At 45.9% G+C, this 13,874-nt stretch overlaps 8 protein-coding genes across 8 annotated transcripts; 3 read left to right on the forward strand and 5 right to left on the reverse strand.

The window, feature by feature from the left end:
* Positions 1–77: 77 nt before the first annotated feature.
* On the reverse strand, positions 78–1,580 carry VTP01DRAFT_8555 (uncharacterized protein; the record flags this gene model as incomplete). The annotated part of the gene is made up of 4 exons (XM_069387689.1): positions 78–264; positions 326–552; positions 1,080–1,339; positions 1,433–1,580. The coding sequence occupies 4 exons, from the start codon at positions 1,578–1,580 to the stop codon at positions 78–80; spliced, it is 822 nt and encodes a 273-aa protein (XP_069241433.1).
* Positions 1,581–2,448: 868 nt separating this feature from the next.
* Positions 2,449–3,690, reverse strand: VTP01DRAFT_8556 (uncharacterized protein; the record flags this gene model as incomplete). Its single annotated transcript, XM_069387690.1, has 2 exons — positions 2,449–2,700; positions 2,761–3,690. The coding sequence occupies 2 exons, from the start codon at positions 3,688–3,690 to the stop codon at positions 2,449–2,451; spliced, it is 1,182 nt and encodes a 393-aa protein (XP_069241434.1).
* Positions 3,691–4,239: 549 nt separating this feature from the next.
* On the reverse strand, positions 4,240–5,070 carry VTP01DRAFT_8557 (uncharacterized protein; the record flags this gene model as incomplete). Its single annotated transcript, XM_069387691.1, has 4 exons — positions 4,240–4,457; positions 4,522–4,793; positions 4,862–4,914; positions 4,981–5,070. 4 exons carry the CDS (start codon positions 5,068–5,070, stop codon positions 4,240–4,242), a joined length of 633 nt encoding a protein of 210 aa, XP_069241435.1.
* Positions 5,071–5,562: 492 nt separating this feature from the next.
* VTP01DRAFT_8558 (uncharacterized protein) lies at positions 5,563–6,405 on the forward strand (the record flags this gene model as incomplete). Its single annotated transcript, XM_069387692.1, has 4 exons — positions 5,563–5,860; positions 5,927–6,017; positions 6,092–6,322; positions 6,387–6,405. The coding sequence occupies 4 exons, from the start codon at positions 5,563–5,565 to the stop codon at positions 6,403–6,405; spliced, it is 639 nt and encodes a 212-aa protein (XP_069241436.1).
* A 141-nt stretch (positions 6,406–6,546) lies between these two features.
* VTP01DRAFT_8559 (uncharacterized protein) lies at positions 6,547–8,161 on the reverse strand (the record flags this gene model as incomplete). The annotated part of the gene is made up of 6 exons (XM_069387693.1): positions 6,547–6,712; positions 6,773–7,375; positions 7,437–7,488; positions 7,558–7,793; positions 7,858–7,952; positions 8,012–8,161. 6 exons carry the CDS (start codon positions 8,159–8,161, stop codon positions 6,547–6,549), a joined length of 1,302 nt encoding a protein of 433 aa, XP_069241437.1.
* Positions 8,162–8,861: 700 nt separating this feature from the next.
* VTP01DRAFT_8560 (uncharacterized protein) lies at positions 8,862–10,054 on the forward strand (the record flags this gene model as incomplete). The annotated part of the gene is made up of 5 exons (XM_069387695.1): positions 8,862–9,032; positions 9,104–9,411; positions 9,474–9,663; positions 9,714–9,953; positions 10,019–10,054. The coding sequence occupies 5 exons, from the start codon at positions 8,862–8,864 to the stop codon at positions 10,052–10,054; spliced, it is 945 nt and encodes a 314-aa protein (XP_069241438.1).
* A 320-nt stretch (positions 10,055–10,374) lies between these two features.
* VTP01DRAFT_8561 (uncharacterized protein) lies at positions 10,375–12,329 on the forward strand (the record flags this gene model as incomplete). Its single annotated transcript, XM_069387696.1, has 3 exons — positions 10,375–10,889; positions 10,949–11,168; positions 11,223–12,329. The coding sequence occupies 3 exons, from the start codon at positions 10,375–10,377 to the stop codon at positions 12,327–12,329; spliced, it is 1,842 nt and encodes a 613-aa protein (XP_069241439.1).
* A 137-nt stretch (positions 12,330–12,466) lies between these two features.
* VTP01DRAFT_8562 (uncharacterized protein) lies at positions 12,467–13,812 on the reverse strand (the record flags this gene model as incomplete). The annotated part of the gene is made up of 6 exons (XM_069387697.1): positions 12,467–12,666; positions 12,730–12,846; positions 12,920–12,959; positions 13,027–13,390; positions 13,471–13,502; positions 13,576–13,812. 6 exons carry the CDS (start codon positions 13,810–13,812, stop codon positions 12,467–12,469), a joined length of 990 nt encoding a protein of 329 aa, XP_069241440.1.
* Positions 13,813–13,874: the final 62 nt, after the last annotated feature.

Below are 13,874 nucleotides of genomic sequence, written 5' to 3' on the forward strand. Positions count from 1 at the left end.
ATTCTCTCCTTCCCACAACAGAGTAGTATATGAATAACCATTTTCCAATAGACCTTTTCGAGGCATTGACGTTTGATTTAAAGGCCTCTTATCACCGGACTAAGACCGAGGTACAACTTGAGTACTGGCTGGCACCAGTATTTTGGTGCCATTGCGGTAGGCAGCATTGTCGTACAGTAGTAGTATCCCATTAATTTCAAGGGACTCGTCAGCCGATTTTGCTTGAAAATAACGGAAGCTTGAAAGTTAGCGCGAGCAGTCTTACTAGGAACGAACGACTGTTCTCAAAACGATTGTTCAGTTCGTCAGCGTCAATGTGGTCAACTGGTTTGTTTCAGTACTGTAGTTTTCACCCAGGAACCTGTATGCTACAATCCGACGAACAAAAAGGCTATGAGCTTCTTGAATGCGATCCCTCAGTGCCACCGATAATATCCGCAGAATTTCTTGCTCAATGCCATCAATTTCTTCAAATGCTTGCTGCGAACGTGTCCTCATTGCAAACTCCGTAATCGTCATAAGTTCTGTCGTCCATACTGGATGGCGTCGTGTCTAACTTGCTTGTCATACACAACAGTTCCAAATCAGTATAGTAATCAACTCTCCGGTGAATTCTGCTATCTAGAGGGATTTCTCCAAAAGTAGGAGCTCTTTGTTCTTCTACAGAATAAAGAACACCCGAATCGAGTCTCACGTACTCTGACCGTTTCCTTTCTGCTACTACGACACCTCAGATGGAAGCAGTCGGCTGTGGTAGGGTGTATGATTGGATTTTCAATTGACCCTGCTTGCAGAGAACCACTGCTCGTCTTACATTTCCAGTTTGAGCGACAAATTCAAGGTTAATCTTGAATTATTACGCTTGTTCGCGTATATGCGATCGATAACCATCCCACGTAGTTGCGGACCATTGAAGATGCATTTGACGATAGAATGAACATAAAGTCCGGTAATCATTTCTCTTCTGGGCTGCTGCCAGACATAGATTGAGATAGTTGGCTTTCGTCTCCGAGAGAGCAATGACTGCCCCCTTCCAGTTCCACAAAGAATATACCTAAACTTCATCGGATGCGATGTACCTGTATGAGTTTGACCTGGTTTTCCAATGTTTTTCCTTTTACGCCGATGATGACTTCATCTGGATGCTCCTGTGCAAGCTTTTGGATCGTGTATTCCCTGGTACTGCGCAGCAGTGAGACACCCGGGATTCCGGATACTGACGTAGCACAATTTCTGACGTCGCCGTCCTCGTAAGCGATGTGATGGTTTTGCAGGTCGACGCTTCCCACCAAGCCAAAGGTAAGCAGTCTGCTAACGGGATCCGCTTTCCATTGAAAGGCTATATAAACGTATATTCGGGATCTTGGCTTTTACCCGGCGTAAAGGTCGGCTTGATGAGTACAGGTTTTCCCGGGATAGGGTCCTTCCTAACTTTTTCTGTAAAAGTTGTCGTCTTCATTGACGTAAAGCAAGAAGGGACCAGAGACAGGTCCCTTGCTTAGACCGAGTCCGTCGTATACAATAAGTCTGCGCGATGACACGAAGCGCAGCGAAGGATCTAAGAGCCAGAATGAGTACATAGGGCAAAGACTAGCCCAAATCTGGATGCAGCTCACGGCACATACATGGTAGTAAATGATCGAGAACTTGCGTCTTTTTTAACGTCTATCCCTTGTCGGCGGCAATGAACAAGAGCAAAGAGTGAAGAACGGAAAAAGAGGGACGAAATCATTTTTCTCGTTTGCTAAATGACGTGTCCAGCGCATGCATGAAACAACAGTCAGTCCATCAAACAATTTATTCGCTCGGCGTCAACTGACAACTTTCCACAATTTACATAAATCATGCTATGACCCTAAAAGAATCTAAGCATCTATGACAACGATGGATCTCCCCACACTAATAATGATCTCCGTCCTTTGTTGTCTCCCAGTTATTTATTTTGTTTAATCGCTACTGAAGATTATTTATTACTGCTATGCAGATACATAGGAAGAAACAAAAATGCTGTATTTTAATTTGTCCACTCTTGGATGTTTGGCCAGCCGATCTCTTCCGCGCTCATCAATCGAAGTCCTGAACCCGATTACAAAGGAGCGATATTCTTTGCTAGGGTCTTACTCATGTTCGGTGCCTGCCTCGCTGTTACGCTTCGTATATCATGCAAAGTGGCTGGAAGATTCCTGTCAATGTCTGAAACCCTCTTTGTGAAACCCTGATCGGACCTGGTCCGAGCGCCGTTGTCATCACCACCACTCGTTGTCGTCATCCTCGTCCACCGCCTGCGTCCTCACAGACGATCATCGATCGTCAGTACCTCGTCACCACGTGTACTTCTAATTAGATTATTGAAAAAGAAAAAAAAGATACAATTGTTGCTGTGCTAAAGACTCGACTGTACAGACTATGATGATAAAATGTAAACTTGACTATTTACTAATGCTACATCTAATTTTTCTTTGCTCGTCGTCGCCGCAGTGTGCCATTTGCTACCTTTTCTTGCCGTGTAACACGACGTGAGCGCATGTTGGCATGGCGATTGCGGTAAGAGTCCACTGCTCGCTGGATAAGACCGCGCCGCCCACAAAGCTGCTCTTGGTTCAGCCAGCATAGTTTCCAACCAAGGGTGTTGCAGCTTGTCTCGTAATCCCAGCGATTACCGTCGTATTCTTCTCTGTCGACGTTTGCGCGAGGATAAATCTAGAACATCAATGTTGATGAGAAAAATTGCTAGATCATGATATAAATAGGTTAGCTTACCGCATTGAGAACCCGAAATTCCATCGGAATATCATCGAGAGAACAGTTTTCAACGTCAGTGCGCACCGTGTACTCTTTGACAAGCCGATCGTGAGAATAGAGGAATGTGATATGCTCAATGCCATTGATCAGGTGTGCAACTGGTTCGTGTGCAGTGAGTGATACGACCGATGCGACCGATGGATGTGATGACGTTCGTCTTCGGTATGGCCGACTAGATTCAGAGGATCGTCGTCGGGCTCGCGAGGAGGTTGAGGTCTTGATGGACCCGGCCGGCAGTTGCTGTGACAGGAGTGTCATTGGCACTGCTGGCTGTGTCTCTACGGATGCAGGTGGCGATGGTTCAGAGCCGCCGCCACCAGGAGCAGTAGCAGCAGCTGTGTTCATTTGCATACCCAGCCAAGGTATCTCGTCTGCTCCGAATGGCTGCTGCTCAACAGGCGGGGTAGGCGGCAACATCATGCCGGAGCTGGGCGCTCCACCGAACGTCATTGATGTCTGACGTGCGGGCTGTTGCAAAAGCATTGATGACGAAGCTCCCGGCCACGAAGCCGTCGGCTGTTGAGGTTCAAGTTTTACTTCAACAGTTTCAGCCTTCATGTCGTGCACCCACTGCTGCTGCTGCTGCTGTTTCTCTGCCGCTGCTATTTCCGGCCACGCCATGCTCGTCGACGTAGTAGATGCTGCTGGATTGTTCAGTAAAGATAAACAGGATGCTGGATCGAGCGGATCGATTGACGAAGTCTGATCGAGTGGGAACAGTGGTTGATCCATCATGCCTTCAAAGCCAGAGGGTGCCGTGGAAGAATTCATAAAGTTCTGCCACATTTCGTCGTTTGCCGGCTTGGAATCGTCCATGTTGGATTGGCCCATAGCTTGCGCAACTGCAACTGCAACGTCGAGAGGATCTGAATTGGTTTCTGAATTCATGGCTGCCAATATGGGATTGTGTTTTTTCCTTTTTAGATAAAAAATACAGTCTTGGAAAACAGCAGAGAAAGAAAAGCAAAGAGAGAAGACGGTAAATGCAAACGTGAATTTGTTTGTTGAAATGAGGATCCGCGCGCGGGCAGTGTCGATTTTTTTTTTTCGTCTGTGTGAAACAACAGACACAAATGCAGATACTCTTTTGGGCATGAACTCGGCTATCGATCTCTCGTATGCCTATTGTGTCTCTCACACCATCATTCACTGTTGAAACATCCAGCTAACCCGTTGAGATAACAGAGGAGTTCATCAACACATCCACTGTGATCCATCGCCGGGAAATACAAGATGCATCGTTGCAGACTACAGTATAGTGGCAAATGTGACGATGCAGTGATGTAATACTTCATCAAAAAGATATCAAAGCTGGTTCATCAATATCCATCCATAGATATATTATGTTCAAACTTTTTAACGATATTGAGGTGACATAAGTTTATACAATGATGATGTAGATGCTATTGCTGTCGATGTCGATGTTGATGTGATCTTTTATTGTTGCTCCTCCTGCTGGTTGTGAGTCTTTTGGTACAACTGGAACTTTCGCCGTAATTGGGCGGCAGTGTGCTGATACACGTTGAGTTTTGTGTCCCGCATCATGGCGTCAAAATCGTCGCCGTACTTTTCGTACAGTCGCTGCATCCACTGCTCCTGGTAACGGGACATGTACTGATCATGTGTTACACCTCGGCTTGCCATTTCCTCCAATTCTATGTGCGTATATCATCAGCGACTGTGCTAGCTATTTTCCCCGGTTTCATCCACTAAACTCACCTCGGACGACTTGTGTCTTAGCCTCCACAGGTTCTGGCTCTTCATCGAGGATCTCATCATGCGATTTTTGTTCACCGACAATCACCCGAATGACGTTGCCTTCATCGTCGCGCTGGATAAGACCTTCTCCAGGTTTAAGTGTCTTTTTGATCTTCTCGATATCTTCCTCTGTTAATTCTTTCTCTTCCTGCGTTTCTTGCTTTTCAACTTCAGTCTTTTCTTTGCCGCCAGCGACTCCGTTAAGCTTTGTTAATAATCCTAGTCGTCTGTAGCTGTTTTTTAAGGAAACCAATCAGTTACTAGACTGTCTACTGTACGGTGGCGTAATTAAAAAACAAACTTTTGTAACAGTGTTTGTTTCTTGTTCCAATTGGCTTTGATGATTTGATTTCCCTAAGGTAGCGGCGGTGAGTACATTGGATCAGGGACAAACAATCACAAGGTTCATTTCTAACATACAGTGATTTGGTATTTTTTGTGTTTCTCTGCTGTTCTTCGTGTCAGTTTCTGACCGGATCTTTGCTTTCTACGTTGCTGCGGGGTGCCCATTTTTATTGTGAATTGGAAAAGTCTTCTACACTTTTTGCTGTAATTTGCGCTCTCTCATCCCGAATAGCATAAAGTGGCTTTGCATGCTTGACTCCGAATCAAGGCAGATCGACTATCCTTTTGGGCGAGCTACTCAACTCACCGAATGCTGCTGTTGATGAAAATGAGCGCATTGCTGCTGTAACCTTAAGGAATAGATACAAATCCGATAAACATTTGATTCAATGTAGCAAAACACAGCTTAGTAGGGTCCTATGAATAGCAGATTGATCTTTGAAGCATTGGCAAAATATAAAACCCTTGATAGAACATATTAATTATATTTCCTGCATTGTATTTATTCGATTATGTATTGACAAGGAGAATTATCGCCTTGGTGAAGAAAAGTAGTAGCGACTCCGGGTTGCTTGCATATCGGCTTGTATCTAAAAATGGGGTCAGAAGGAAAGAATGAGATTTCGGACTTCTGCGTGTTTCTTCTTTATTCGCCAAATGCCTCGTTCTCCATCGCCCCGTCGTCCTTACCGAGATCTCGATCGGCCACGTTCCTACTCACGCTCGCGCTCACGTTCTCCCTCACCGTACAGACGAGGCGCTCGGTACTCGAGCAGACGTCGCTCTCCTTCACCTCGTGGTCGCCGCTCGCCTAGCTACCGAAGACGATCGCCATCCTCGCCACGAAGACGCAGATCCCCAAGCTACAGACGACGGTCGCCTTCACCGTCGTACTACAAAAGAAGCCGCGATCGTTCAACGAGCAGACCGAGACGAAGAGATCGCAGCCCTCCAGGTGAGTTTCATAATACTCTAACCCACAGAAGAAGAAAAGGACTCTAACAGGAAAATCCGCAACTAGACTATGACAGGGATAGACCTCGATCGCGTCGACGATCTACCAGTCCTTTGCCATCGCCGAGACGAAGGTCTTGGTCTAGATCCCCGAGAAGGTAAGTTACATAAAATGCAGAAATAACAGAATGCAACGATGTTAATCTAGAATGCAATATATTTTTCTCTGCAGACCACATCGATCCAATTACGAGGATGAGGACGATAGACAGGAACATCCTGATGCTTCGATGGAGATTAACGAGGACGACGACGAAGAGACCAAGATGATGAAAATGATGGGATTTGGTGGATTCGAAACGACAAAGAACAAGCATGTGCCTGGAACCGACGTGTCTGGTGCTAACGTCAAGAAACCTCTAAAGTATCGTCAATACATGAATCGCAGAGGCGGTTTCAACAGGCAAGTATACAGCGCATTTCTTGAACCAGTAAAAATACGAAAAAAGCTAACTGCTATAATATAGACCGCTGGATAACGTATAATGCATGGTGGAAGGAGTTTGAAGATGTCGACTATATACCATGGGAAAGACAAGCAAGCATAACAAACGAAAAAGAAAGAAGAAAAGAGTGACTCAAGAGAGAAAGTGAAGGAATACAGAGAAAGGAAATAAAGGAGCTAGTTTAGTCATCCATCAATACATCGCTGTCGTATGCTCCCTCCATCTCGTCGCGAGCAGTCGAGTGGATAATTTCGCGGCGCACTTCAGGGGAAATATCACGGTGGAATTTGGCACGTACGACTTCGAGAATGATATCCTTTTGCTCTTGCACCAAATCCTGCTTATATCTGAACGACTTCAAGTTAACAATCGGCTGTGGGAAATCCATTTTTAACATGCAACATTACCTTTGTACGAATACAAGCAAGGACTGATGCCACAATACCGGCATAGTCCTTGGATCATTCTTGAAACGCATAAAATGTTCAACAAGTGCATCGACAACCTTGTACGGCAAAGCATATTTTTTGTCAAGGAGAATTCGAATGAACAGACTGTTGGGACCGGTGTAATCCATCTCTGCCAATCGAAGAAGTGCAGCGGAAGAGTGTAATGCAGGGATAGACAGCTTGGAAATCACACTGCCAATAATAGCAGCTTCTTTGAGAGTACAAGTACCTGATTCACACAAAGGAAACAGGATACCCTTGAAAAACGCTGCAGGCTTGTACAGTGACTTCTTCAATGCCATGTACAGGTGGTAATTGAGCTTCTTATTTTCCTGGATATCATCGCGGACGCGATCAAGAAGCACCAGGTGCAAAAAGCGTTGAACCTGCCGTGCCTTGAGTTGGGCAATGAAAATACGAGTTGCTTCATATGTCGCGTGAGGTGACCATTCTTCAGGTTTTGTAAGGTATAAAATCTCTTCCCAGTTGGCCAGCGACGGGATGATTTTGAAAGCTTTTGGTAGTCTGCCGGATTTGTAGCGACTGAGGAGTTGGCCAACTCTGCAAAGTACAGATTATCATTAGCTCTATGATTTTTATCACAGCTTGGCGTCATACATACTTTGTGTAAACTTCAACGACCTTGGGGTTCATGTGCGGCAAAGAGCGATCATCTATATCGCAACGCAAGTCTGGTTAGCTAGACAGCCTCAAACGTGCCGCATTGTCACAGCAGCACTCACCATCATCATCCTTTAACACCTCAGCTGCCTGCTTTTCATTGATTTTCTCCATAATGATATCTGCCAAAGTCATCTTCTGGACAGGTGCACTGGGGTTAAACTGTTCAAGTACTCTAGCATCCTCCTCTCCAATATCCAACTCTTCGAATTCCTCGTATTGCTCCAATTCTTCAAGATCATCCTCACTAGGATCAAAGCCGAGAGGAAACTTGGACACATTTCCGCGAGTGGGTTCACTAGATTAAATTCTTGTTGTCAGGCACGCACATACATTCCAAGCAGTAAGATAGACATACTCACTTTTCCTCTTCGTCCTGAAGATTCCGCTCAATTTGCTCCTGCTGTTCACGGGCGATCTTTAAGATCTTGCGTGACAACTTGGGGTCAAGGTACTCCTGAAGCAATGTTCATTTTCAATGATCACAGATCGCACACTGATCAGGCTCGAACCCACCTCTACTTCGTCTTCCCTGTCATTACGTTCTAGGAACTTTTGTCGAGCTACTTTGCGGCCTGCAGACTGGTCAGCGGGACCAGCCAGTTCAACGTGCAAAGGGTCGTGACGCTGTGTACGGCTCTGTCTCTTTGCTGCCTCTTTGCCCATTGTTGCTGCTGCGAAACGGGTTCTCTTTTTGGAAAGCAAAGAAAAAAAAGTGTGTGGTTGCAGTGGCGGCTGAGACCCGCTCTCCACTCCCGCACCCGCCCAAATATGCACTTTGCAGTCACGCGTGGAAAACAGAGTCTCAGAACCAGAAAAGGAAATTGCCCTTTCTGCATTGCGGGCAGACCCGATCCATATTCTTTATGCCGGAAGACATACTGGTATAGCATCTCTATGCGTTCATTCAAACTTTTATATTCTGTATCCTTTGTGCTTGATTCCAACGACAGTCCTTGATTTAAAGGCTATAGTAACTCATGCGTATAACTGAAGTCATAGTTCGTCACACAACAGTGAGCAAGGCGTATAAAGATCCTTTCGTATCGTACTCTTGCTTGATGCTCCAGTGATCCATGACCTGAAAAACATGCATTTTTCTTATTCTACTCTTGCCGGAATATCTGAAGGGGATACTTTCGAGGCGAGCATAAACTAATATGTATAATCTTTTCCAAACTGGTGGTTGAGTTGATACTCTGAATTATGCATATCTTCCATGTCACTCTGAAGAAATGTAGCTCCAGGAATATTTCTCAATACACCAACGTCAAAGAACCATCGGAAATCTGTACGATGGTCCAGCTGACTGCATACATGATAGCGGCATTATCTGTTGTCGGGAGTGAAATGCACGCTTGATCCAATGTCAGGAGCTTTTTCAACTGTGCAGAAAAAGTACTTCGGTGCGCAAGCAGTAGCTGTAAAGATCTACAGCAAGAATCAAGGCAAGGAGGTCCAGAGACATTACCAGCGTGAACTTTGGGCGTTGCGCACGTTAGCCTTCGACTCTGAAGCGGCCGCAAAGGAACGACACGTAAGCTGCTGCTACTGATGCATATTCCTTAAAACTCGACTCGTACCAACGAACTTTGTAAACTCTATTAGATAATTTACCTCTTTAGCGCCGAGTCAGACAATGACAATTACTACTTGACGTTTCCATTCTACGATTCCACCTTGTCCGAGTTTCTTAGCTGCAGGAATTCGCCGATCGCGCACTCGTGTGTAGCTCAGCTGGCGCGTGGCCTTCATTTTCTCCACAAGCAAGGAATTATACATTGCGACCTGAGCCCTTCCAATATCCTAATCGACGATGATAATCATATGGTGATTGCTGATTTTGGCTGCGCGCATTCGAATGATACACAGCAACGGCATGCCGAGGAAAATGGACCGGCAGAGATTGGAACACGGTACCAACGCAGCAAAATGCTAACATAGAATTCTGTGACCATCTAACGATGGAATTCGTTAGCTATTACAAGGCACCAGAGCATCTTTTTGGCTATCGTGTCTACACACCTGCCACAGACGTCTGGTCTCTAGGAACGATTTTTTGCAGATTGTTACTCGGCTACCCAATCTTTGCGGGAGAGACAGATTTGGAGCAAATTGGATTTATAGTTCGAGGACTTGGACGACCGCCGTCTTCTGTCGTAAAAGAGGCAAGTGTTTTATTTAGGAAAGTCAAGCTGTTCCTAACCGCTCAGTGCAGGAAATGCAAAAATACCCTGACGTTAACAAACTCATCTTTTTCACGGATGCCGATGAGGAAGAGGATACAAGTGAAGAGCTTGCAGAGGAATCATCGACGGATGATGAGTTTGAGATGCCAAACGTCCAAAGAAAGAGCATTTTATCCGCATTCAAAGAAGAGGGTGTTCTAATAGAAGACCTGACACTTGCTAAACGAATGCTGACATGGTCAGTGAAAAACAGAATCGATACGCAGACGGTAAACTATTTTTTCTTCTACAAGTGAAACAAGCGTTTATGCAGATAACTTACACTGTGCCGTAGCTGATAAGTTATTGTGATAAGAATGGATGGAAATGATTCATTGGTCGTTGCTACGCACGGGGCAAGACAATGTAGTTCCGCACAAGAAGCAATTGACAACGACGCCTGTGCAACCAGGACTAAAGAGACAGAATGATTTGAACTTTGATAGCGTATGTAGTAAACATGACAATGCTTTTGGAAACGAACAGAAAAAGGAAAAGTTTGGGATTCCCTGGGGGAGAGGGGAGAAGACCCCGCACGATTGGGGTTGCTTGGATAATAACTTCCCCAACAAAGCGCCAAAAGATCCGAGACCGCTGGACCTTGCGATCCGCCTAAACCTACATCCCTCTTCCGCCGTTCCCTTGCTCTTCATGACAGATTTTGCAGAGAACCTGATAAAAAATCTCGGTTTGCATGCCACGCCAAGGCTATCGTCGCCCGTAAAGTTGACAGATAAACTTGGTCAGCTGGGTGAAACGTTGCGTTACGCCCGAACGTCCCTGTCCCTTGCTTCGCTCAGCCAGGCGCTGACGGGCACTTCGTCAACAACAACAACAACAACAACAGCAGCAGCACAGGCACCACCAGCAGATCAGAGTATTACGCCTCCAGCGCCGGAGCGAGCCATAGGTCGATTGTGGATCAACGTCGCTGAAGCTCGGAATCTTAGTGTAAGCGATCCGCTCAGAAGCAATGTTTATTGTTTGGTGCAGTACGACAAGAACGTATTTTCTACGCTCGACAAGCACGACACAGACGACGACTCTGAAAACGCAGGTCCTACACAGAGTATACCCATCCCCAATGCAGCACGGAAACAGAATCTTGACGTTTTCCAGCTGGCAATGGAGGCCAGCTCACCAAAGTGGCGGTACAACGCTACCTTGTAAGTACTAATAGGAAAGAAGTGAATGAACAGATGATACTTATTTGCATCGCTTTCAGTGACGTATGTAACGAGGATCGCGAACTAGTTGTCAGCGTATTCGACCAGGGCAACCCGTTGCCGAATGGGGACGATCGGTTCCTTGGATTGGTAAAGCTCAAGCCATCCCTGGTCCCAAAGAAAACGACGGATCAATGGTGCCGACTCCTTCCGAGAACTGAGGATGAGAAGGTTACAGGAGAAATTCGATTACAAACTGAATACACTTCTGTTGGCCCTGTAAGTACCCTTGAAATCCTTCGTCCGTTTTCCTTCTTACTGACTTGTCGAAAGGCCAAATTGACTCCAGAATCATTCCGGATCGTACGTTTGCTTGGCCACGGCTCATTCGGCAAAGTGTATCAGGTCATCAAACGGGACACGAAGCGCACGTATGCCATGAAAGTTCTCTCGAAGCAGCTCCTTATTTCGCAGAACGAAGTCGCTCACACCCTGTCTGAACGGAACGTACTCGTGCACACCCTCTCCAACCCCTTTATCGTCACCCTAAAGTTCAGCTTCCAAACAGCAGACCACTTGTTCCTTGTCATGGACTATATCCCAGGAGGCGAGCTGTTCACATATTTACAAAAGGAACAATATTTCGATGAGGCACGCGCGAGATTCTATATTGCAGAACTTGTGCTTGCCTTGGAACATATCCATGCACATCAAGTTGTCTATAGAGATCTCAAACCAGAGAATATTCTGCTTGATGCTCAAGGTCACGTTGCTCTTACGGACTTTGGACTCTGCAAAGAGCTGAAACGCGACAACGATACCACATCCACGTTTTGTGGAACATCGGAATACCTTGCACCAGAGATGGTTCGCCAGGAACCGTACACAAAAACGGTGGACTGGTGGGCTTTGGGTATCCTGCTGTACGAGATCCTTACAGGCGGACCACCTTTCCACTCTGTGCATTTAGACGTTCTATACCGCAAGATATGCAAAGCTCCTCTCAAGTTTCCCTCTCACCCTCCCCTGTCACCTGAGGCCAAGGATCTGATCTGCAGGCTCCTTGACCGGAACCCCGAGACGCGCCTGGGTGCTAAGCATGACGCGCAGGAAATCAAGGAACACGAATTTTTCAAGGATGTACAGTGGGATTCATTGGCCCAAAAGCAAACTAGACCTCCATTCAAACCGGCACTCAAGAACCAGAAACAGCAACAGCAGCAACAATCCCAATTCCAGCATCTACCCAGTCCAATGTTAAAACAGCATCCATCGTTTCTCGCCGTCCGCAAAACCATCACCGCTTCACCCCTGAGCTCATCCACGCAATCCGCATTTAAAAACTTCAGTTATGTCCGTGATGATACAGCGAGCATAGCCAGCAGTCGCCGCACCGTCGCGTCATTCTTGTCAGACGAAGATGAGGACGATCTATGGTGAATTGTGAATTTTCTTTCTTGTTTTTGTACATATGCAGCCGCTCAATAAATAATAGCCTGTTTTCATTTGTTTATTACTATCCGTAGTTGGTATTTTTATTTTCTGCTGTTCTTCTTGTTCTCGCGTAAAAAGGTATATCAGTGAGGTTTCTGGCCGAGGCAGACGCCGTGGGACCACATGGCATCTGGTTTTTCGGTCATGCCTTTCCTTAAATCCTCCAAAAACTGCGGGTATTCCTCGTCGCTGATGTTGAGCTCTTTTCCAATTACATTCTGCACGGCTGCAAAGATGTGCACGACGTCGGACGCGAATTCTTGCGATATAGGGTCTTTCCGTGCTGGTGTAAAGAAGAACATTTTAGTTTAGATGCTTTTTCTTTCTTATTTCCTTGGGAACATACATAAGTTAATATCCTTGATTTCATAGTGGATAATTTTGTAACCACATTCCTCCATGATCTTGTCCATTTTACTTAATATAAATGGGTCCTGGTTTTTCTGTTCCATCATATGGATAACTATACGGCGGGCGGCGCGGCGGTTGGTTTTGTCAGACATATCACACGCTTGACAAATGCGGATAACACTTACATGCTTTCCCAGCCTTATTGACGAGCGGCGTTCCTTCTAGCTAGAGTGACGAAAGAATAATAAGCAAAAAATTGATGTGATACAAGATTTCTTGGAAGCCAACGTACCAGCATACCGGCTTCTACGGATTGAGCGAGACCTCCCGGTTTCAAAACGCGCATCACTTCCTTCCACAACATGGGCCATTGGTGCGCTTCCAAGCTGACCAACATGATGCGGACGCTCACAAAGTCGAAGGTATTATCTGGATATGGCAAGCCGTCAAGAACATTTGCAATCTCGAAACGCACGTTTGGTGGTCGAATTTGCTTTGGAAAGACGTCGCACATGTCGATGCCAATGCAATCGATTTCGGGATACTCGGTAGCGACATCGAGACACCAAGTACCGTTGCCACATCCGACGTCGAGCACTTTAGCACCATCTTTGAACGGAGTTGGCAAAAGCGGAAATGCCTTATCGACAATGTTGCTGTTGTGTGGTGCAGGTTTACCTCATTTAGTTCTTTGCATTACCCAGAAATTCTTGTTCCGCCGCGAACAATTACGTACCCGTTAAATAAGGATTTGATGGCAAAGTGTTGCTATGTCCGCGAAAACAATAGAATGTAAGTCGATCGTGAAAAAAATAACATTTCAACAGGTTGTGATACGAACACTGATCAGTCTGTCCATTTCCTCCTCGTCGTTCGGAAACCAGTAGGATGAATTTGCAACGTTGTGGAAAAAGCGTGTTTTAGTGCTGGTGCTTCCGCTGCCGTTTGTGGACGATATCGTGGACGAATCGCCTCCTGTGCTGAAAGACTGCTGCTGCTTCTCGGAAGACGACTGGCTTGCCTCCCGTCGCCGAGAAGACTTTCGATGCCTCATCTTTGAGGACATAGAAGAGCCCATTTTTATGGTTTTTTATGCTTGCAGAAACAAGACAGGGAAGTAAGAGAAGAAGAAACAAGAAG

The sequence above is a fragment of the Rhizomucor pusillus genome (genome assembly GCF_041956525.1).
Source record: "Rhizomucor pusillus strain CBS 183.67 unplaced genomic scaffold VTP01scaffold_5, whole genome shotgun sequence".
NCBI classification, from domain to species: Eukaryota; Fungi; Mucoromycota; class Mucoromycetes; order Mucorales; family Lichtheimiaceae; genus Rhizomucor; species Rhizomucor pusillus.